This window comes from Triturus cristatus, chromosome 6 (assembly GCF_964204655.1).
Source record: "Triturus cristatus chromosome 6, aTriCri1.1, whole genome shotgun sequence".
Lineage (NCBI taxonomy): Eukaryota > Metazoa > Chordata > Amphibia > Caudata > Salamandridae > Triturus > Triturus cristatus.
The window spans coordinates 1,760,224,943-1,760,249,385 of record NC_140589.1 but is presented as its reverse complement, the minus strand read 5'-3'; the positions used below and the strand labels follow the sequence as shown (position 1 = coordinate 1,760,249,385).

At 42.9% G+C, this 24,443-nt stretch overlaps 1 protein-coding gene across 1 annotated transcript in view; it reads right to left on the bottom strand.

Moving 5' to 3' along the window:
• Positions 1-24,443, bottom strand: part of LOC146821939 (xanthine dehydrogenase/oxidase-like) — a 645,326-nt gene that overhangs the window by 329,828 nt on the left and 291,055 nt on the right. Inside the window, exons 14-16 of the mRNA XM_085613025.1 lie at positions 22,936-23,120; positions 8,010-8,184; positions 5,682-5,771 (exon numbers count right to left, since the gene is read on the bottom strand). Coding sequence (XP_085469151.1) covers positions 5,682-5,771; positions 8,010-8,184; positions 22,936-23,120 — 450 coding nt within the window. The remainder of the gene's footprint in view (positions 1-5,681; positions 5,772-8,009; positions 8,185-22,935; positions 23,121-24,443) is intronic.

Genomic DNA, 24,443 nt, shown 5'->3' with positions numbered 1-24,443 from the left:
TCACATTGCAATTTCAAAGGACAGAAACACAACAGCACAAAAATAACACAACACTGTGAAAACAAAATGCTGCACAACAAACATACACAAACATTTTTTTCACACATTGTCATCTCCAGAAATCTGCTTTGAAAATATGTTGGTAAAAGTTGTTTTCGATAAACAGTGCCCCTCTTTTCACCACGGACATGAAATGGTGCCAGTTGAAAACATTTTGTGAGATGGTTCGAGCCCAGAGAGAGACAACCGAATAGAAGCGCTGAAGCCGGCCAGTCTTGTGAAGTTCTCCTAGCTGGACAGTGCACTGCCTTAAAAGGTTCACCAGTCACAGGTTAGGAGGAGTTTGGGCCTTGTGCTAAACAGAGGGAGAGAGAATATACTCAGTTTGTTTCTGTCGGCCAACAGTTTCACCTGTGCCCATTCTTGATGAAAAAGAGCCACGGATGTCACATAGCTCCTAACTGATGGTCACTGCACAAAAATCTGTAGGCATGTGCAAGGACTGACAGAGAGTTAGCAGTCACTGCCCTCCCAGTGCATCCTGCATAATGGCCCTAATACCTCACCTTAGTTTCAGAGTGGAAGAGGCCTCACTCTGCCCACACGGTTCTGAAATAAGAGGAGATAAAAGGAGAGTAGACTTCAATGGATGTCTCACAAACCCACGTGCCCACGTTCTGCAAACCAGAAACTCACTGACTCATGCTGAAGCATGACTTCAAGCTCAAGGGAAAGGCACGACACACCATGGATGAGACACTATTACCCTGCAAAAGAGATGTCTCCAGCTACAACAGCTCAACCTTAAACCTATGCAATACACTCCTCCCAGAACACAGGCCATCTCTTCCTCAAGTGCCCGAGACAAACAACATCAGTGCAGAAGAGCCTGACCACAGACACAGAAGGGAGGGAACATGATAGTTATGGAGGAGTCATGGGAATGGCGTGCCTGCCAGACCACCCTGTTTGTCACGCATGGTTGGCAAGAGAATGAAATGTTCCCACTCAAGGCTGAGTCTCAAATGTGTGTGCTCCTTCTCAGTAAAGAGAATATAATAATATTTATACTGTAAGGGTAACTGGACACTCGATCCTTATATATGTTGCATGGCCGAAAACCGAGTTTCTCATCAATGTCTGTTGTGGCATAAAAAGATGTGCCCTACAAGATCAAAACGCACACTCAAATGTACACTCAACTCAAAAAAGTGAAGAACAGAATAAAACAGTAGCACTGCTAAGAGAAATAGCACCACACAACACGCTCCTTGATGAAACCAAGAACCTGACTACATAAGACACCTGCCCAGAGGGTGTGGTGCAGAACCTTCACTTTGACTAAAAGAAGATGGCTGTATGTGTCGCTAAGTAAGACAAAAAGGGTGACACCCAGTTGCCAACTCTAAACCAGGCAGTGACTAAAATGATCTAAGAGACAATGACCCACCCATGCACTGCTGATGAGACCCTCTGCTCCATGTGACCCAAATCATGGCACATTCTACATATTGGTTCATAAGGCAAAAAGACTGGAAGAACACTGCCACTACAGTACCGTTCAAACAGTGATTACTTCTACTGTGTATGAATGACACTGACGCAAAGATCTGTAACGCTCAACACTCTCATTTTCTGCCACCAGAAAGTGTTTATTATGGTATCGGTTTCCAGCATGATTTTTTAATTGATCTGCCTTTTTTTACCAAAAGCACTGCCGCCTACACAATGCTCTGTCTTTTTGTAATGCTATGGCCATTTTTCACTGTTTAGGAGGGCTGGTTTTGCACCTGTGGTGCAATGAAATATGTCAAGGAATTGTCAAAAGAAAATGTCTTCAGAAAAACAAGCATTTTCAATGCAATAGGTCTCGCATTTACTAGAGTTTGAGCTACTGGCATTGTAAATGACAATGCCTTTTATTTACTTGTTGATTTTTAAAACATAAATAAAATGCATTATTATTTACAATGCCAATAGCTTAAACTCTCACAAATGCGAGACCTATTGCGTTGCAAATACTTGTTTAAACGAGTTTCTGGTCCTGCAGGCACGATGTGCAGCGCGCCATGCGCGCTTTTACTTTCAAATGGGGCTGCCCACACCACTTTTAGCTATTGCAAATGCTTGTTAGTTTTTTTATTTCTTGTGTTGCACAGCAGTGTAAGCTGCTGTGAAACATGCCTTAAACAACAAGGGTATTGTGATAAATTTAGAAAAATGCAATTTAAAAAAAACAATGACAGCGTGTAAATACAGCAGCTACTAACGTGGCATGTCAAGTGGAATTACCTGATTAATGGACACGGGCCTCTCGGCTCCGATGAATCTTTACGTCTAGAGAATAAATAAACTCGGGGGAAAGGGAATCAGTCATACCGAATGACACATATTCAAAATAAAGTGTTTCTTTGAAAGGATGGGCCGGTGCCAGACAGAGACTCACCTTTGCTCTTGATGAAAGCCTCTGTTCGAGTAGAGCGAAAAGGAAGGCTGGGCACAGCCGTCAAAAGCGAGCGTGCAGGCGCTCAATGCCTTGCAGTTTGCAAGGAGACGAGTAGAGAGTTAAGACCACCCTCGTAGTTTTTGGAAAGAATCCCGTGGTGGCATACAATAGAGAATTAAAGTAATACTGCAAAATGTACTCAGGATTAAAATAAAATAAAGACAAACACAACACTCTCAGAAAACGCTTAGATCCTTAGTATTGACATTCATGTGATTAACTAATGTGGAACAAGCGGCCGTGCGGCCGCGAAAGTGAAAGCAAATGGTGTGCAGGTTGCCAAATGGTGCGCGTATTTGGAGGCCTGAAAGCACTCGTTTGCACTTCCAGATCCCCCATTTACAAAAGCTCTCGCGAGAGCAGCGCTAAAGCGCTGGCTCAGGCGTGACCTAAAAACCTCCGCCTAATGAGCTGCAGTAAACGGGCCTTTTACTGTGGTGTTGAATTCAGACTGAGCCGGGTTTGTCACTTAAGTGTTGGCTGTGTTAGTAACTCGCGGGGAGAGGCAGCTCTGTGCTCATAAATCAGGCCCCAGCAAAGCACTCCCAATAGGAAAGAAACAACAATAAAGCATATTTTCCTCCTGGTTTTACAGTCTAGAATGTAAATGTCGGGCACTGCGGATTCTAGTCTCCTGTCATATAGTCGTGAAGAAAAACTGCTTAAGGCAGGAGAAAAAAAGGTCTGCTTCTCTCCAAACCGCCCAGGATATTGCAGCAGAAACTGGAAATCTGCCTAACTCTATTTTTTATAAAGTCAAATTCTTTATTGGATACAATTGAGCAATTGACATAATAAAACTATCCAGTGCTCCTGTTTTGAGACAATGGACTGCTGATCGATAAATGCCAAATTGCTTGCAGTGTTCATGCATATGAAGGAGCAACCATTATCTAAGGGGGAAAAATACAGAAAGTGCAGAAGCTTGTTTTTTAGGTCTCAGCTACAGACACTTGTCGGAGCCTATTGCTTCCAATACATTACATATACTAAGAGTGGGCTTTGAGTCAGCTATTTGTTCAAGATTTGTTGTCTATCTCACTTCCCTGCTCCTGATTTGACATCTTTCCTCCCTACACGAGCATTTTGGTCTCAGCCGAAGATGTCATGTATCCATCCACTGCTGACGTGCGCATGCGCAGCAGACATATCTAAATTCATTTTATAATGCTTTAACAAAGCGCATACAAAATACATTCAAAGATGGTTGCCACACATGGGTGTGTCTCCACAGTTGTTTTTAAATTTATAGTGTTAAAAAAAAAAATCACGTAAAAAGATGGCTGCAATGAATGTGCGTGTATCCGTGGCGATTGTCTTTGAATGTTCATTTTACGGCAGGAAAAGTGAATTAATCAATAAATACCACTTTTCCAGAGATTAGTATTTCACACTCCCTTGCCCATGACTTCAGTGTTCAAGCACTGCAAGTAGTTAGTGCTGCCAATGAATGTTCTGCAATTAGCTTGGCTGGACTCTCTTGATGAGTGCCAGTCGCAAAATAAAAAAAAGCACTGACAAAGCCAATAGCTATCTGCCATGAAACCTGTTGGCTTTACTAATGCCACTTTGCTCTGAGGCTCAATCCCGGGGTTTGACGTAGACTAGGCTAAGACAGTTGCCATGAATGTGTGTGGGTCAGAAGTGGACATCCTTGAATGTATTTTGGTAATGCTTTAACAAAATGCATTTAATGTTGGATTCCAAGAATGCACGCGCCACAATCTCTAGCTTCATGCTCTAGTATCTCACCAGATGCCTGACATATTCATATCGCTAGCTCCAAATGTGAATGGGGCTAAATCCATTACGGTTATCAGGGTCAGTGGCAGGTCAGGCCATGCCATTGCTTTTAGTTGTACATACCGGTTAACCTCTACGTGTAGCTCTACCACCCCTAACACAGATGATTAATATTTGAATCCTATAGACTGATTTCTCACCACCTTACATAAAATATTGAATTCATGTGTGAATTTTTAAGGGCCTGATTTAGTATTGGGTGGTAAAGGAAAATGTACAGATGTGTGGATACGGTGCTAAATCCAGACGAGGGTCCAGTACTTGAACTTTCCTGACCATACTCACCAGTGGATTCTCCAGGGATCTACCTCTTCCTCCAGGAACTGAAGGGATTTCCATTACAATTTATCAGGGCAATAGATGGTTTACTGCACAGCCACAGAGGTCTCATCATTAAGGTGAAGATATAACATTCCTGTTGCAGTTGAACACATTGGCCTATAGAGCCTGTTATGCGCAGACCTGAGTGTGCCATAGACTGGATTAGGTTTGACATTTTCAAAATGTGTATGAATGTCATTGGGACAAGGCTTGAACTCTCAGCCTAACCATTCCATACATTTACTCCAGTTTCTTTGTAATAAATTACATTAGTGCGAGCATTGGTGGGGTGGTGAGTGAGTTCATGCAGTTGGATTGGTGGCATTAATAGATGAGCTAGAGTCGTATTGTTGGGTCTCGGCGGGTATGGTTTTAAAGGAGAGGTTATGATTTTTGAAAGGAGTTGTGGCTAGTCTGTCTGCAGAAGTGCATTCATCGAGATGAAGGCAAGCATGCATGTGACTTAGAGAAGGCGGTGCTCAGTGCATACGATGGAAGGGAGGAGAGCACCATTTTAAAGGCTAAAGGAGAGGTAACAATAGGTCAGGACAGTTTTTTCATGCAGGATTTTAGCAATATAGAGGATACATTTTGAGACTACATGCAATCAGAGGATTTTGTAGAAATAAACAATATAAATGACAAGTGACCATAGTGCTATATCAGGTACGATCAGGCACACCGTCTGTTCATTCCTGGGGTTCTATGTGAACTATCCTGGAAGATGCTGCATCTTTTAGTTACTAATCAGTATTAGCTAGCTCAGCTTTAGCCACTGGATTCGAGTGGTCTCTTAAATGTAATACTGGACTAACCTGTGAGAAGAAAACTATTTTCAATAATGCTATAGTAAATACATAATGTGGCTTTCCTCCCTCTGTCTTTATATCACTGTGACCTGGCACATTTTAACTATTATTCACATACATGAAAATGAGAATCAGAAAAAATGATTGTTTTAACTTTAAAAGTAGAGTAATGCCGTTGTGATGAAGAATATATTCGATCAACACTGGCCCCAGTACAAAAGAAGCGCAGCATGAATATTAACCTGGAAGAGCTGGACGCCGGAGGCGGGATCCTTGTGAAATACCTCTGTTGCACTTCTGTATTCAGGGGGGACGCTGTCACGAATATTGTTCTATGTAAATAAAAAAAAATGCAAAAATATAAGCACAATTTTCTTTGATACTTATTCTTTCTAACGCATTACTATAGTGAAACATGATGTGTATCTTTTGAGATTAAGGTCAGCTTCTTTTTCAATAAACACATATTTAGTCCATTGCAAGGAATTAATCATGCAACAAACTGCAGTCTGCCAGGCATCGACAGACATGGGAGGGTGCAAGCACAGACCCCCTGTGGAAGTAGGGATTCACCTTGTTACCCTACACACCCATCATGTTTATTCTTTCCAGCAGATCATCCTGTGTCAGGAATCTAAATTTGACATACTCCTTCCATACCAGGAAGTGCTAAGCTGAATTACAAAACAGGAAACTGGATTTTATTTTGCTTCTTCATTATTTAATAAGGGCTGTAAAAAAAGATACTTGCAACTAGTATAAGCAATAAGGTCTAAAAGAAAACTGAATAAGACACTGTTGGGCATAATGAAACAGAGTAGAATGGAATAGGACAAAATGGAATAAAAAGAAGAGAATAACCTCAAAACATAATAAACAGTAATCAATGGAAAGAAAAATAGAATAAAATAGAATATGATAAAATAGATACCAATGATATCTCTAGATATAGATGGAACAAACTGGAATTAAAGGAAAGAGAATGAATTTAGAAGGAAACCTAAAAAAATACATAAAATAAAATAGAAGACAGACTAGAACAGAATAGAAATGAAACAAATTAAGTCTTATAAAATAAAATAGTATATATCAAAATTGAATGAAAAGAAACATGTTTTGCTAAATAAACACATTAGACTAGATGACCTGGAGTGTCCATGAAGTGCCACTTTTGTTTGTGGCCATGTTATGCTCAAACGCACTCTAGGATTTTAAAAGGCCTGTCAGCTGTTGCAGAAGTGCCTTATGTGATATGCATTATACAGTGTGCAAAGTCAACTCCTGCCCAATAGCAAGCGACTGTTGCTTAATTTTCAAATGGGAGTGAAAATATGCAAGTGAGGGAATCCCCTTGCTTGTTCTAGATTATCAAAGAATAATTGGGGCCCCCCTGAGTGGAGGCAAGGAGGGTGTCAGAGACCAAAGGTGACCCATCCAGAAGCAGGGCAATTACCGATAAACTCCCTGCGTGGCGGGAGCCTTGTACCACTCCGTAGACAGCTTCAGGTGTCCCTGCTCAGACAAGGACAGTGGAATGGAGGCCACATTGTCAGTATCTGTAGAGGTGCCCTGAAGCGATCCCTTGAAAGGAAGCCCTAAGGCTCCAATAGGGGTTGGTGGGGTGGGGAACAGTCGGTGACTATGACCAGTCTGGTGAATCTCTTCAGGGTCCTCGTCAATGGTCAGGGAAGAGAACCTTAGTGTCCAGTGTTTCTAAACCAGTTCATGTGCCAGGAATACTACTTTTTGTCTGATAATAGGACACAGGATCCTGGACTCTGCTTTTTCCGCCCTTCAGGTATGTGCTGGCACATACAGGGTCACGTTCCCCATTGTTATCGACAGTAAAAAACATGTAACCCCATAAAACATGTTGTTAGGGGATAGTGCAGCAAAGGTCAAATCTCATGTTCTAAGCTCCATATTCTGGACCTTCTGGGGGACCAGACCCTTGGATCATCACTGCTTCCAGTGTGCAGTGAGACTGATCTCTGGTTCTGCTTAAATACTTGTATTATACCTAATACAGACTGAAAGAAACAGCAGGGCATGAAGCCGTATATGAAGATGTGCAGTGAATAATATGCTATTTATTGCATACGATGAGGGGGGAGACAGGCCGCATGACCCACTAGAGGCTTTGCTTTCCCTCTCCACACTCAACAATGTTAACAAGTAGTATATGTGCAGTGTCTCTGTGACGTAAATTATTAGCAGTGGCAAGGAACAGAGGACAAGCATGCACATTTTTAGCTGCACCCCGCACCTAGGTGTTTTACACCATACTTCAAATGGTGAAAGGTGCAGAGCAGAATAAAGTGCAAAATACTGTCAGTCTGTAATTTAATAATTTAGAAATCAAATTATAGAGATTGATATTTTTTGTTGACTGCACTACTGTCAAATCTATATTTTGTGATTTCAATAACCGTGATGCAGGGGTACAGATCTAGGATAAGATCCACATAGGTGGAGGTGCTGAACAAATGTTGGGTCGTGGGGAATGCGACTTAGTAAAATGTTGCTAGTCCAGTGTACAATTCTAATGTGATGTGGTTCATCATACTTACATTTGCATTAAGCGCCTTGGCTAATTTGTCAATCACTGTCAGATAAAACTTGAAGAAAAAGCTGAGTGTGAGAGTGCGCCGGAAGGCCACCATCCCTCCAGGGGCATCTGGGGACAGTGCCATCTCTTCTGCAAGCAGCTGACAAGCATCCTGGAGTAATGCTTCATTCCACTCTCTGTACAAAAGAAGGACACATATAATCAACTTACTTTTCCTTCATAAGCGTTTATACTCCATCATCTGGCCACGGCAATACATCCCATCTTTCAACATGTGTGAAGAATAGTTGTAGTTGCTGGTTCACAAAACATTTTCTGTGGCTAAGATCAAACGGCTAAGCGCAAAGAGAGCCATCTGGGGACACAAATGGAAGACCCTAATTTGTTGAAATTGTATCAACAGAAATGTATCTGGGAGAATATACAAGTATGGAATCACTTTAGAGTTGGGAGGGGGTTATAGGTATTCCTTGGGAAGAGACAGGGGATTTGCCATTGAGAGGCTACTGGACATCCTCAACGTTATAACTTTGTGCATATTTAAAAATCTTCACTCTGGTATTTACTTATTCAATTAATAAGTTTTGCTTAGTAACTTCATAGTGCTCTCAGGTAATGGAATATAACCTAATTTTTGGAATGGGAAGTTAGCATTCAGTTGAATGGTCTAGGTTTACATGTTCAATATTCTTCAACTCCACCATTTATATGTGATCTCAGTTGAAGCTAAGTCTAAAGAAGTTCTCTCTTCAAATGTATGTGGTTGGGTTCAGCTCTTGGATTGTGCTTAAGGGTGTTCAAGACTGTCGGTCCTTGTGGACCCAGAGATGTGACAGCATGATTCATCTTCTTCAAGGACTATTGGATGAGCCAATGTTTCGATATAGTCAGGAACTAGTAAGGTGTCAGTTTCTGCAGGCATTCAGGACCTTTGCCACAGTACACTTTATGGGTGGTGTACTTAACATGAGGTTCATCCACGCATCAACTGGGAGACTGTGGAGAGCCGCATTATTTCACATACTGGCTTCCTGGTTCTATAGTCTTTACAGTCAGGTCTTGTAGTGAGTTACTTGGCAAGGCCACAATAGATGTTGTAATAGTGAAGGCAAGAACTCTAGTTATCTTAATTATGTAGTCTGTATGAAAGAGTGGGAAACCTTTCCAGAGGAGGGAGAGAGCAGTATTTGAGGCTGGACTGCAAGAAAATGCCCGAACTCCTCAATATAGTTGCAGAAGAGGGAGGTGCTCTGAGGTTTTTAGGCCAGGCAAACGACAATGAATCAAGCTCAGAGTGTCTAGTCTCTAGGATTGCCATGGGTAATATGCAGTCCAGATACAGGGTAATATTGGCTGGATTATCTGGTTAATTTTCCAAGTGGAAGTGGATTTGCGTGTTGTCAGCATCCTTTGGAGGCTTGCTGGCCACTACTCAAGGAGGTGAGACAGGTGGCATACCTAGATGCTGAGAAGACACCAGCGGGATGAACCTTAAGAGATGCAACATTTCCGGCAATGTGGACAGTTCAGCTGATCCAATCCTATCTTTTTGTCTGCAATCAGTAAGGAATGATTGCACCCATTGTGCGCAGATCTAGAGGTACTACCCCCAATGTCCAAGACTTTCAAGAAGTATTGTGGTGGCAACTACATTGTATGCCATGGACAAGTCAAGAAGTGTCAGGGAAATATGTTGTCCTCAACCAGAGACTAGAAGCTTCTCCCTCATATTGGCAAGTCCAAATGTAATGCTTCTCATAGGTTGGAATACAAATTGGTGGTCGTTGAGTAGGTGTTTAGTTTTCCATACTATAAATATCTCAAAACAAATGAGACAAATAGAGTATATTTTAATAAATAAAATGAAACGAGAATGACAAAAATCCAATCAATGGAACTGGGGATATGCAATTTTACATTTTAAGTGAAAATAGCTCCTAAAATCACAAAGCGCCACTTGTGGACATCTGGTCACGCTAGACATGGGTAAAGTTACAAATTCAGTCCGATCGCAAAGTAGTGTGAGTCAGATACAGAGAGCAGGTTAGTCCAGCTGAAAGTTAACGTCTAAGTCTGGTGTGAAGAGTTCCCTTTGCAGTGGAGGAGCTCACAAGGAGAAGGCTGAGCGTCGCAGACGGTCATCGCTGTAGAGCGAAGTGCAGCCGGGCATTGTGGACAGTCATTGTAGTAGTGCGAAGAGCCCTTCATATTACGTGGATGGACGTTGTTGTAGCTTTGCTTTAGCGGTCACCACAGACTGTTGTTGATCTAGTATGGAGTGCAGGCCTCGAATTTCCCGTTGTCGCTGGCGGGTGGCGTCAGCGCAAAGAGCAGTTCTCAATAAAGCTTCGCACTGGCAGTAGTCGGGAGCAGCAGCATCTTGTGGTCAATAAGCGTGGTCGCAAGGGGTCCAAATTTCAGGATTTTTACCTTTCCTTTAGGAGGAGTACAAGCAGATGCCAGCCAAGGGTCCAGGACCCGGGGAGGCACCTCTTGTGGATCAGGGACTCACTCCAACAGAGGCCAGAAGGAATCAGGCAGGTAAAGTTGTAGGTCAAGGCAGGTCCAGTTGCAGTAGGACAGCTCGGCAGTAGCAGGGAGGCCTCTGAAGCTTGTTGTGTTCCTGTAGCTCACATAGGTCAGCCAACTGACCCCTGGTGTTACCCTGGGATAAAGACAAGTAGGTCCATGTGTGCTAAAGTGGAGACTAAGGTCGAGTGTGTACCTTAATTACCCAAAAGTTAAAACCACTTTGAAGTGAATTAGAAGTCAGTATCATACATTCATGTTTTTTTCAGATATTAATTTAATTGATAGCTTGTTTCTGGTTGTTCTCTCCCTATCTCATGTTTTTGATTGGTACATTTAATTTACACGTATGTCCCTGGTAAATGGTACTACATTTACCCAGGGCCAGTAAATTAGATGCTGCTAATGGGCAGCAGCTCTCATTGTTCCACCCAGTAAATAAGCACTCTAAAACATGTCTCAGGCCTGCCACAGCAGCCTGTAGTGAAGTTTTTAACTGCCATTTCAACCCAGCGAAATAAATCTTTTGCACAGCCTAAACCGTCCTTTTTAATTCTTTAACATCTATATGTCACTGCTAAGGTAGGCCCTAAAGGCTCAAAAGGCAGGTTGCATTGTATTTAAAAGTAGGACATGGGTACTGACGTTTTACATGTTCTGGCAGTGAAATACTCCTAAAGTCGTTTTTGACCATTGTACGGCCTATCTCTAATTGACTAACAATGGTTTACCTCATCACATTTAGTAGGTGATAACCTTGGATTTAGAGCAGATCGAGATATACTGTTTACACTCAAATTAATTGTAATTTAAAATCCTCTTTAATAGTAATGTCAGATTTTACGTCACAAATCTGAAAATTATACTTTTAGAAAGTTGCCATTTTGTTGTTCAAACCATTTGTGCCTTCTGCCAGTGTCCTGAGTCCCATCTCCTGTATTCAAATGTGCGCTGGAAGAATGGGCTAAGCTATTATTTCCCTTATACAACTATGCGTTTACTACCTTCCAGATACCAGACTCACGGAAAGGCTCGATCTTATGCCCAATTTTCAAGAATGGAGATCCTTCCCTTACCTGAGTTGCTAATTACCGACTCATTGCCCTATTAGATCTTGAGGCTAAGGTATATGCTCAGTGTCTTCTCAAGTCGCTAGAAAAATGGGTAGCGGAAAATAATATTTTACCATACTTTCAAACTGGGTTCCGAACTTCTGCCTCCACAATTGACAACATCACCGCCCTAGCCATCCTGAGTCAACAAGCAGCGCAAAAAAATCAACTCCTCCTCTATTGCTGCTTTATAGACTACAGCGCCGCCTTCGATAAAGTGTTTCGTAACACTTTAATGAGGAAATTGGATAAGTGGGGGATCCCACAGAGCCTGCTCAGAGGCCTTATCTCCTTGCATAAGAACACATGGGTTTGAGTTAGAACTGGCCCCACGACAGTCTCTGCAAAAATTCCAACTTCAGACGGCCTAAAGCAAGGATGTGTTCTTGTTCCCCTCTTGTTCAACCTCTACACCGCTGACCTGGGGAGATTCCTGGAGAAAAGCAGTCTCCTTCCGCCAAAACTGGGCCTCGCAAAAACGAACTTGCACATTCTGCAATACGCAGATGAAATTGTCAAAATGGACCAGGCCAAGTCTGGCCTCCAAAGAGACTTGTGCATGCTCCACAAATACAACACAGCTAATGCTCTTAAAATTAACCAGGATAAGACCAAGGTCTTGATTTTTGGCCATTGCAAGAAAAAAAAAAGTCTAGCGCGGAACATTGGGCCCGCAAAGATTAAAACAACATCAAAATAAAACTGGGGGTCTGGCTTTGCGAGTCTTCCAGACCATCAGTCCACTTAGCTGCCTTGAAAAAGAGAGCTGTAGCAACAACATACAGCCTGACTCGACTTAACCAGTCCCTGAGTAGTCCTTCTGCTGAACCCATTCTGAAGGTCATTAAAGCTACCCTTCTTCCTGCCTTAAGTTACGGGCACCAGGCCTTTCCTGGCGCAGGCTCGGCCAGTCTCGACCATGCCCAGGTGACCATTTATAAAAAAATCTTTTGTCTCCCGAATTACATTCACAGGGCAAGACTTCAGCTGGAGCTGGACCTTCAAAGACAATCGATTTTCTGTGAGGCTGCCACCCTGAATATACCTACTATATAAGGTTACTAAAAGCCGCAGATAATACGCTTAAAGCCCAGTTAAAAGAGACCCCTGCCAGCTCTGGGAATCCATGGAACCGTCAAATTGTAAAAGCCATAAGAACGCTACATATTGACAAAACATCACTAACTGCAGACATACACAGTCTGGAAAAGGGTTATCAACAAGCAGGTTAGACAAATTTCCTACCAGGTGGACATTCGGGTCTTAAAAACATCAGCTATCCTGCGCCCCTTGAACGATTAATACCTCCCAGTGGTACCACAACCTTACCTTCTTGATAGTCTGAATGCAGTGGCCCACAAAAATATAATGTTTATGCGTCCTTTAGGTCTGTGCTCCACTTCCTTCAACCAATGGGCTCCAACTAGTGAGGAGGGAGCTGGTAGACTGTGCAATTACAGGTCCGAATCATGGCTGCATCTTCTGTGCTGTTGTCCTGCCCTTGATGCTCCCAGAAGACTTCTCTTAAAACCCTTATATCTAAAAAGGGGCATCAGCACATGTTGGGAGGCTTCTGCTCTGTGTTTTACTTCCTTCAGATATTCAAGCACTTGCAAGGTAAGGAAAATATGTGAGACTCTTGGACAACCTGCTTTCTCCCTCTCCTGCCCCTGTCCAACTGGCTCCTCCTCCCCAAAAACTCATCACAGACTATTTTTGCACTTTGCCCTAATGTCTCTGCATCAAATAATGTTATCCTTGGTTTTTGAAGCCTGTAACGTGATTACTAAAGTAATTACAAGGCTACCTCGTCAGAAATATGTGTATGAATATTGATGGTTTGCTTCGCTTTGCTTTTAATGTGGTAACAATGTTACGATTACATTTTATCGCAATGGTTTTAATTAACTGTGTGAATTTAATAAAACTAAAACTAAAACAGTGTCCTGAGTCAAATGACTCAGGATGGGCCATCCTGTCAGGATGATTGGAAGGGACTGTAACCAGCCCTAATTTCACTTCAAAAGACTTTGCCTTCTGCACACACAAAGGAATCTAACAACAGCTTGCCCTGCTTTTTGTCACTTCAGACAGTTTGAAGCAATGACAGGAGAGGGAGAAGAACACTCCAGAATGTGATGTGGGGGTAGCACAGGGAGTTCCCCCCCTCCAAAGGATGGCCCAAGTATAAATATTGAACCTCCAGAGCCGCTCATCAGAATACTTCTGCATCTATGGAAGTTAACAAAAGAAGGAATGCCCTGCTGCCAGAGACTGGCCCAGCTCCATTCATCCCAGGCTGAAGGGACTCCAAGGGTCAGCTGACTGACCTCCTGTTCTGAGCTACAGGGAAATAACAAGCTCCAGAGGCCTCTCTGAAACTGCTCAGCTGACCTGCTGCAGATTGACCTACAACTAGACCAGCAGAAGCTGTGCTGGCCTGTGCGAGAGGGAGTTCCTGATCCCCAAGAGATGTCCCCTCGGTCCTGGATCCTTGGAGTGGCATCAGTTGAGCTCCTCCTCAAAGAACAGAAAAAGTCCAGACATTTAGGGCTCTTTGCAAACAGACCCGTTCCTGCGAAGATCTTGCTGCCCACACAGACTGCCAATACGAAGCTCTGGTGAACACAACTCTTCACGCTACAATGGCTGCGAGTGATGATTGGCAACAGATCTGCACTTCGTGCTATAATATCTACAGCCACTGCTGACCTCCAACAGGATTCTCCAGCCGGCCTGCTCTTTAAGCTCCAATGACTACCATCTGCAAAGTTCTCCCTACTCCTCACATCCCTTCTACCACAAACTGAACTCTTTGTGCTGGACTTTAGAAGGTCAATTTTTCAGCGGAATCCAGCTCACGTTCCATTGCGTTCAGCCTGAACTTGTGACTTTCACCGGTCTGGCATTACCAGACAACCACGAGTGACGCTTAGAGATTTTAGGCGCCTAACTAACTTATGCCTCCTGGGGTATAGGCCATCAAACCACGACTCTCCAGCCCTGAGCTTTCCTTTCACTCTGACTCCAGGTGTGAACCATCTCCTTGCAGTCACCCTTGAGGCCTCGTGGCTAGGTGTTTCTTGGCCTTCCTCTTTACCTTTTCCCTTGAGGGTTCCAGGTCAGGAAATCCTTGTGGTGTTTGATGTGGGCTTGCGGAGGGTGTGACCTAACCTTTCCATGATTTCTTCATAAGTAGGGAGTTGAAAAGTCTGCTGCAAAAGGTCATTGTTGCTGATGGTGTTTGGCCAGCGGATTTGGAGGATTTTCCTCAGGTAGGTGTTTATGAAGGTCTGGACTTTTGTTGGTGGAGGTCGCTGTTGTCCTTTGGGTTTTTGCTCCATACAGAAGAACCAATTTCACATTGTTGTTAAAAAGCCTGATCTTGGTTTGCTTCGTTAGGAGCTTGGAGCTCCAGGTGTTCTTTAGCTGAATAAAGAAAGTCCTTGCCCTGCCGATTCTTGCATTGACGTCGGCATCTATGCCGCCCTGCTTGTCTATGACACTGCCCAGGTAGGTTTTGGCCTTAACCTCTACCAGTGCATCGCCTGCAAGAGTGACTGCAGTTGTGCTGGCTGTGCCAGTCTTCAGGATAGTGGTTTTTCCCCTGTGAGGCCAAGTTGTGCTGATGTTGCTGCCACCTTGTCGGTCTTCTCTTGCATCTGCAGATGGGTATGGGAGAGTAGGGCCAGGTCACCTGTAAAGTCCAGGTTGTTGAGCTGTGTTCAAGGTGTTCACTGGATCCCATTTCTTCTCCTTCCTGTGGATGTCTTAATTATCCAGTTTATGGCCAGCAGAAAGAGAAAAGGCAAGAGCAAACAACCCTGGTGGACTCCAGTCGTCACTTGAAAGGCTTCCATGAGTTGTCCTCGGTCATTCTCTAGCAGGAGTCCCTGATGATTCTTACAAGTTTATCTGACAGACCATAGTGCTGGAGGGGTTTCCAAAAGGTGTCTCTGTCCACGCTGTTGAATGCCTTCTCATAGTCGAGGAAGTTGACATAGAGGGGGAAGTTCCATTTCATCAACTGCTCAATGATGATGCCTTGTGTAGCAATTTGGTCTGTACTGGATCTATATTTGCAGAAGCCAGCTTGCTGATCTTGCAGCTGAGCATTGACTTGTTCCTTCATTCAGTTCAGGATGACTCTGTTGAACTCATTGCCTGGGGTTGAAAGAAGAGTTATCCCTTTGTACAGTTAATCAGGTCACTTTTCTTGGGGATCTTAAAGAGATATCCCCCCATCCAGTCTGATGGCACCTTTTCCTCTTCCCAGATCCTTCAACACACGGGGGAGAGTATGTCTAATGATGTTTCAATGTCTGCCTTCAGTGCCTCTGCAGGAATGTTGTCGGGTCTTACTGCCCTCCCATTTCGTAGATGTTTGATGATTTGCCATAATTCTTCCTTGTTTTGTCTGCTGAAGTCGACTGGCAAGTTTGGCAAGTCCTTGTCAGCTGGTTGTATGTCTGGTGGAAACTAAAGCATGGGCTGGTTCAGAAGTTCTTCAAAGTGCTCCACACACCTTTGTTGTTGGCCTTCGTTACTAGTGATTGTCTTCCCAGCATTGTTTTTAATAGGTCTTACGTGATTGCTGTATCTGCCAGAGAGTTTTCGTGTTATGTTGTAGAGTTCTTTCAAGATTCCGTGCCTTGCTGATTCGCTTGTCTGCTCTTTGCTTCTTTGTTGATTGTTGTGTATACGCCTACAGCTTTTGTTTTTCTGCTCTTGTTGGGCTGGGGTTTGACTGCAGCTTTCTTTTACCTTCTCTCTTGGAATTTGAGGAGAGTTTCCGCGGAGATCTATTTGTTATGCTGGTGTTTCATTACCTTCTGGCAGGTTGATGTCACTGTTTGTCTCTCACTGACTTTCTACTGGGTCTTGGCAATCCTCTAGTTCTTGCAGGACTTGGAGCCTGATACTGAGAGTGACTGAGTATTCAATCCATTTCTGTGCATATTTGAGGAGGGTGGTGTTATATCGCGGGTGTTGGTTTGTCAGTTCCATCCATACTTTCTTCAGCTTTAGCCTAGCAACGACAAGGTGATAGTCTGATGCCACGTCTCCACTTCTCTCATCTCTCTCACATCCTGCAGGGACCTCAGGAACCTCTTGGCAATTCAGACATGATCGATCTGATTCTCTGTTGAATGGTGTGGTGAAACCCATGTCACCTTGTGTATTCTTTTGTGTGGGAATACACTACAGCCTATCACTAGACTGTTCAGGGCACATAGATCTACAAGCCTTTCACCATTCTCTTTCATGTCACTAAGGCCATGGTTGCCCATGACTTCTTTGTACCCAGTGTTGTTGCTTCCATTCTTGTCCCCCAGTATGGTGATGTCTCTCTCAAGGCATTTCCCCAGGATGAACTAGAGTCTGTTGTAAACATTTTCTTTTACCTCTTCTTTGCTGTCATTTGTGGGTGCAAAGGGGATAACATTCACGTTGTCATCTTTTTCTCTGTGCAGTAGGTTGCTGTGATGATCCTGGGACCGTGGGCTTCCCATTTACTCAGAGCTCTGTTGGCTGCTTGTGTTAGCATCAATGATACTCCCTGAATATGTGTGACATTCTCTTCCTCATGTCCAGAATACAGCAACATTCCTCCTGGAGTCAGTCTTTTCTGTCTGAACTGTGTCCATCTGGTCTCGCTGATGCCAAGCAGGACAAAGTTATATTTTTTCATCTTCCCTGTTACTTGGGCTGTCTTGTCTGTCTCATACATGGTCCTCACATTCCATGTTCCGATGGTTATGGTCTTGGCCGAAAGCAGGTGGATCGGCTTTGTGGCTTCATCACAAGTCATCATAACTCTCAGTGAAAGAGATTCCTCGCTCCCCAAGGCTGGGATGTCTTTTGGTTGGCATTTCTGTAGCTAGGAGCTTTTTACATGGTGGGGTAGCTGACCGCACACATAAATCTCCTCCTTTCGCAGCTGGGCTTGGGACCGGCCGTGGCAGAGTTTTGAGGCACTATACTTACCTTAAATCTTTGAAATTGTGTATCTCTGGTTCTACTCATAGGATTTTTTTCATTTTGGTGTCAAATAATGTATTAAATGTTTTTGAGATTGTTCTTGTATCGTGTCTTTATTTTATTATTGTTTTTGTGTGGCATAAATACTTTACATTGCCTCTAAATTAAGCCTAACTGCTTTTTTGTCAAGCTACCAGAAGGTTAAGCACAGGTTAATTTTGTGACTTTTTGTGGTTCCCCTGACCAGAATTTTGACGGTTGCTTGAGTAGGGTTTCACCTCCTTCAACCAACTGCCCAATTTTTCACAGAGATTATGTTCTTTCTGTGGGTGGGGGTGATGCTGGTGAGTGGTGTCATGAAGGGATTGAACAGGGTGGGGCTGAGTGAGGCTCCTTGAGCCTGGTAGGAAAGAGCAAATTCAGCAAGGTGTGGGTCTTTGAATGATGGCTTCATGCAGTCATTAGCTAAGGAAGGGGTGGGAGATGAGTTCAGTATGATAAGGGGTGCGGTGTCACCTTCATCCATGCTCATCCAGATGTCGTCTTTGGCAGCAATGATGACGGTTTCTGTACTGTGGTTGGATGTGAATCTAGATTGATTGGTGTATAGGAGGTGGTTGTCCTTGAGGTTGAAGGCTATATAAATATGCTCTCATCTTTAAAATATGGGTTTCCATCTGATCCCTGCACAGGTTAATCTTTTATTTTAGCCGCAGAGCCCTCCATCTGGACCCCTCATCACATTATATAACTTGTCTATTGGTTCAGCTATTGTACCTAAGACAAGGAAACAAGCAAGAATATGTCCACTTTTAAAGAAACCTAAGCTGCTCACGACCTGTAGGCCTATCTTCTTATTGCCTGTCCCCTCCAAAGTATTGGGAAATGCTATTAAATTCCAACTTCAAAGCTACCTAGATCAGGTTTACTGGATGTGGACAGGCTGTGTGAGTCTCTGGACCACAGGGGTTCGGCGCACTGGTCTTTTGGAACTGTCTGCTGCATTCAAGACTGTGTCCCATTCTATTCTTATCAAACATCTCCATCATGTAGGATTCTGTTACCATGTATTGAACTGGATATTAGCTTTTCTAACTGATATTTCCAGATAGTATCTTGGGGTCCTATACATTTAAGCCGATAATTAAGACTCAGAGCAAACCACAGGGATCTACCCTAAGTCTGACACTTTTTAATATTCATATGTTCTCATTGGCTGAGCTTGTCCTTTTTGTATGGCCTAGAAATTGGATCATCTGCTAGCTGCACTCATATTATCGTGATATAATACCTTAACTAAAGGTACTACATTGACTCCCAATCCAGAAGAGGATCGTCTTCAGATGTCTGCATTTGGTTCATCGAATGGAGGGAGTCTTAGTTATTTTGATAGTATGACTGTTCCTTACTGTCCAAGATTTACTGTCCAGGAATTACCGGTACCGCCTTGTCTTGGATCAAATCCTTCCAAGAAGACAGAACCTTCCAGGTGACCGACGGCTCAGCTAACTCCAGAGCTCTCCCCCTCCAGTGTGGGGTCCCCCAGGGCTCCTCCCTGAGCCCCACACTTTTCAACGTATACATGTCTCCCCTCGAAGACATCGTAACCTCATTCGGCATAAAAACGGTTATGTACGCCGACGATACCCAGCTGGTCGTCTCTCTAAACCAGTCGACCAAATGTCTGGACAACTTGTCATCTTGCCTCCAGAATATATCCCAATGGATGTGCGACTCTCGTTTGAAACTAAACGGAGAGAAATCTGAGATCCTTCTGCTGGGGGACCCACGTAGACTCCCTCCATCCCTCTCTTGGCCACCCTGCATGGGAGCACCCCCTCCCCTAAGACCGAAGTCAAGAGCCTGGGTATCTGGTTGGACCAGGACCTCAATTTTAAAGTCCAGGCCAGAAAAACAGCCGGCACGTGCTTTGGCCTCATCCAGATAGCTCGAAAAATCCTCCATCTAATCCCCTTTCAGTCCAGGAAACTGTTAATACAGGGGCTAGTTAACTCTAGACTGGACTACAGAAATGCCCTATATTTAGGTGCTCCCGCATCAGTCATCTTCAGACTGCAATGGGCCCAAAACGCCGCAGCCAGACTTCTGACCGGGACCAAATCTAGATGCTCTGCCAAACCGGCCCTCAGATCACTACACTGGCTTCCGATCAAGGAAAGGATCACCTTTAAGACCCTCTGCATCTCACACAAAATACTTCAAGGCAGAGGCCCTCCCATTCTGAGATATCTCGTCAAACCACATCACTCCAACAGACAGCTCAGATCTGACTCCCTTTCCTTAGCCAGTGTCCCCAGAATAAGAAAGGCTCGCTCAGGGGGCGACTGTTCTCATATAATGCTCCAAAGCTGTGGAATTCCCTCCCACTCTCCATTCGAAGAGAACACAACCTACTGGCCTTCCGTAGGCAATTAAAGACCTGGCTCTTCGCATAAAACCCCCCATACAGCTCCCCCTCTCGGTAGGCTACAGGTTGACCGACAGCGCTGGGACGCCTTAGGGTAACTACGCGCTTTACAAATCTGAAATCAAATCAAATCAAGATGTCAATTGCACTTTGCGGAGTTGCTCCTATTAACCTCTCCAGGAATAAATGCAACAAAACCAGGGGCCATGGGTTTGACTTACTCCCTCATAAGACATGGAATGAACTACCAATCTCTATTAGATCTGAAGTAAGCTTCACATTCTTTAAGAAAAAGCTGAAAAAGCTTAAGATATGGCTCTTTGCTCCATTGTAAAGTTTTTTTTTTCCTTTTTACCCTCTGGTATCTAACAGTGTTATTTACACACCAGGACACCTTTTTTGAATATTAGTGTGTTTTACAAATTAATATACATAAATACATACCAACCCTCATTCTCAAAAAATGTCACCTCCATTGATTTCAATGGGATCACACACAAAGATACTCAATCTCACCATTCTTGGAGGTTCAAAAGGTTGAGAGGTATGATCTTAGCACAGGTGTTATCCAATGCAAATTTGATACATTTAACCCACTACATTCCTCTCTCTTCCTAAAATATACCTTCTTTGAACTGCTTCGTACCACCTACTGGACACATATCTCTTTTCACAAGCTTATTGATGGGTTACTAATATGAGCATTTTGGTCCTTCCACATTATTACACATATAATGCTAAAATCTCAGAATACCCTGAAAAAATAGGCAATTTGACTTGTTGAAAACTTGGGAAGTTCTGAGTTTTTGCCACTCAATCTCAGTCAGAAATAATAGTGGTTTCGCCTTCTAGTCCAAAGTAGAAATCATCTGGATCTCTTTGACTTGCTGAAAAATACAATTGCTTCACCTGTGTAAAGTTCCAATTTACAAGTTTAGCTCTCCAGACATTACTTGCATGTGTCAGTGCTTGGAGTTTTGCTATGCCTACAATTTTTCTTCATGTGGTACCATACAAAGAATATGAATCTAATATCATCAACCAACTTTATGACTCTGAATCAGGGACTTTGATGCTGAATCTAGATATATCTCCTTCTCCTACAGAAACTGAATGGATCAGACTCTGGTTTAGCAACATTTGCAGGGATAGGACAGGAAATTAAATATATATGCTGAAGGGAGGAGTCCTGTAACCCTTGGAAAAAGTAAACATTCAATATAGCGTTCTAATTTTTAATTGTAAATGTACACGCACACACAAGTGATTTAAGAAGTCTGTAAACAGAATGGTTACATTCAGGTCCTGAGTACTAATTTGAGGAAGAGATGCATATTTTTCTATAATGTGTTTAATAAAGAGTCAGAACTTCATTTTGTGTTTTTTGTAGGTGCTAATCCCAGAAATAACTATCTGGGAAAATTGCTTCAACTCAAGAGCATGTGTCAGAGGGAGAGAAAAGGATTCTAATGTATGAAACTGTGAACAGAAAAAGAGCCTGGAACTGCCTTATGCAGGGTTATTTTGCCTACATCAATTAAAATTGGTCTAGCCATTAGTAGACCGTTGGAACGTTGAGAGCTCCAATACAAACAATGGTGTCGCTCATGCCAACAATGACTGGTACAGACCTACTGCTCCAACAATCCAGTGATTATTTTTCTGTTTCTCCCGTTTTTAATTTAGAACATTCTAACCTCAGTGAGTGGAATGTTATATAAGAGATCAAGTACCACCGCCGTATCGGGTTATTGCAAGTCACCAAGAAGTTCCATAACCATACAGTGCAACGCGGCAGAGGGCTGAGTTCCTTTATAAGATTCTGAAGAGACTTGCGATATCCTTATCATGTACACCAGGGGGTACTTTATCCTGTATAGTTCATGGCCACACATCAGATTTCCCATAAACCACTAAAAACCTTGGTGCGGGGCTCTTTCATATGAAAGGGGGAGTATGTTTGCAAACATGAAGAAAAAAATAAAATCTCTAGTGCAAAATTAAACACATCAAAAACCTGTTAGTTATTTGTTGCAAAGAGACATAAGAAACAGTTCAATACAAGTCAGTTTGTGTGTTTTTTTAAAAGCTGCACTAGCTTGGAATGTGTGGAAACATGCAGATAGATAACTATAGAAGGAGTGCAAAAAATAAACATGTTCTCTCTGCTTGTCATTGTAAGCTAAAAAAACATAAAGCAGAAGAAAGAAAAGAAACCTTCTCTTTCCTTGCTTTAAACAGCTGCTTCCATTATGCTCCATGACCTGACCTGCCTTTCACCTCTGCTGCTGGTTCTGTGAAGTCAGAGCTCAACTGTAATCACTTATATTAGCAAGACTTATAGAACCGGCATGCAATGTTATTAAATGTGAAGTTGAGTATAGAAGTTAGACACTGAAATGATTGATTAACGGTGGCCATTGTGATATTTGGCACCTGGTTGTTAGGTTTTTAGACAAATGTGCAGAACACTGGTGGGGTTTTGATAACTGTGACCAAATATACCTTACATACTGTATTTGAATGGACTGGACTGGTCTCCTAACTTGCTGACTATGACATAATTGATTTGTAAAATGTTTTGGTTAATCTAAATAATGAGGAATTAAATAAAACTGAATTGACTTTGGGCTGTGACCCAATTGTCCAAGTTGGTTATCTATTTTTAAAAGGCAACAGTCACTTATTTATTATGCTGGCGTGAACAGCAGACATTAAAAGGAGAACACGTTAAAAAAAATAAACTGGCATGCTTAGGCCACTTCTGAACTCGCCTCCTTGATTTAAATATAAGACAAGAGCTCACTTTATTCATTTTCATAACTGCTTTCAGCCTGTAAAGGTGCCACAGCAGTACAAGCTTACTGTATGCATACCTTCCAATGAGGGCTGCAAATGTCTTCTTTGCAAGGACTGTCACAGCAGCCATTCCTCCATAACTGAGCTGCATCTCTTCCACCTGGCTGCTTCCTTCTTTAAAACGCACCCGCATGGCAGAAGTGACGATGGCTATGTCGTCCTCACGACGCGAAGCTTGTTTGAAGGCTGACAAAAACTCCAGCTGCAAATCAAAAGAAACACAAAATGACATGTGCAAAAAATATGTTGGATCAAAGATTAACATAACTGAGATATATGTGTATCGTTATTTGGCTATTGTGCCTTTTCATATTGTGCTAGCAAAGTTTGAGGGTAACAAAAAACAACACTGATCCTGGTTAGTTAGGAAATTCAACTGTGGTGCAAAATATACAGAAACTGGTTAAAGTGAGCGGAACCCTTGAACACATGAAACATGTACAACCCTTGGAGTCCACATCACTGGGTCAGCTCATTTTCATATCTTCGCCACAAACACATGCCTTAAGAGCATACGGCCAAGCAGCAATGGGGGTGTATATATTTTTTTCTCAGGTATGGGGAAGCATTACTTATGCTGTGATGCTCGTAGCCGTGGTGTGCTGATCAGAGCATACGTATGTAGAATAACTACCCAACCTTTCGTTCTTTCACGCGTGGATGATGCCCATTGTGGATTATTGAAGTGTGTGTTGTGGAGGCTAACTTCTGTTGTACTTGCATCCTCGATCTTACATTTGCAATAGACGATTCATGGAGTAGGTTGGTTTTGCGGAATTATTTTGACTTGTAACGTCAATGTTTGTATTGAAAATGACCTCTCGTCAAGTCTTTGATGGGTGAGTTAAATTGGTATTAAGATTATACCAGCCCAACTCTGATGCAATGTCTATCGTGAAAACACCTACAAGTCCAATAGGTTATGTGCATTGTTGGAGCCTGGAGGCTTAATCGAGTTGGTTTTAGGGCAATGTGTCACTGTGGTTAGGATATCCGAGTCTCTCCAAGGCGTTGCAATTTTATAGCATTTTTTACTTTTGCTTTGCAGTATAGAAAAAGTGGAACTTGACTTAATCTTTCATAAGTGCAGGTGTCTGTTAGCTGACACAGACATTACTTGTGGCTGGTAGTCTTTTTCAAGGCATGCAAGTTTGTTCTTGATTGGAAGCAGCTTTCATGGAAAGGCTTTATGTAATCTGTTGGTGAGCCAATGTAAACCTGTATCATGCCTTCTGTAAACCATGCATGTGCAGGTCTGTTGGCCTACTACATCAGAAGGCCCCTGGCTCCCCCGCACACTGCTCACGGGGTTCAGTCCACCATGCTGCAACCAGGACCCTGGGCAGACTTAGGAAATGTGCTCATGTTTCTAAAGCACTCAAATTGTAATCGTTGCTGGAGAGGAAATACATTTGTTTAAAAATAACTTATTTAATGCACCGAGTTTTCTATATGCAAACCCCTCTCTTTTGAATAGAAAATGTGTCAAATATGTTCCCAGCAGATCAATGGGCAAACTACTATT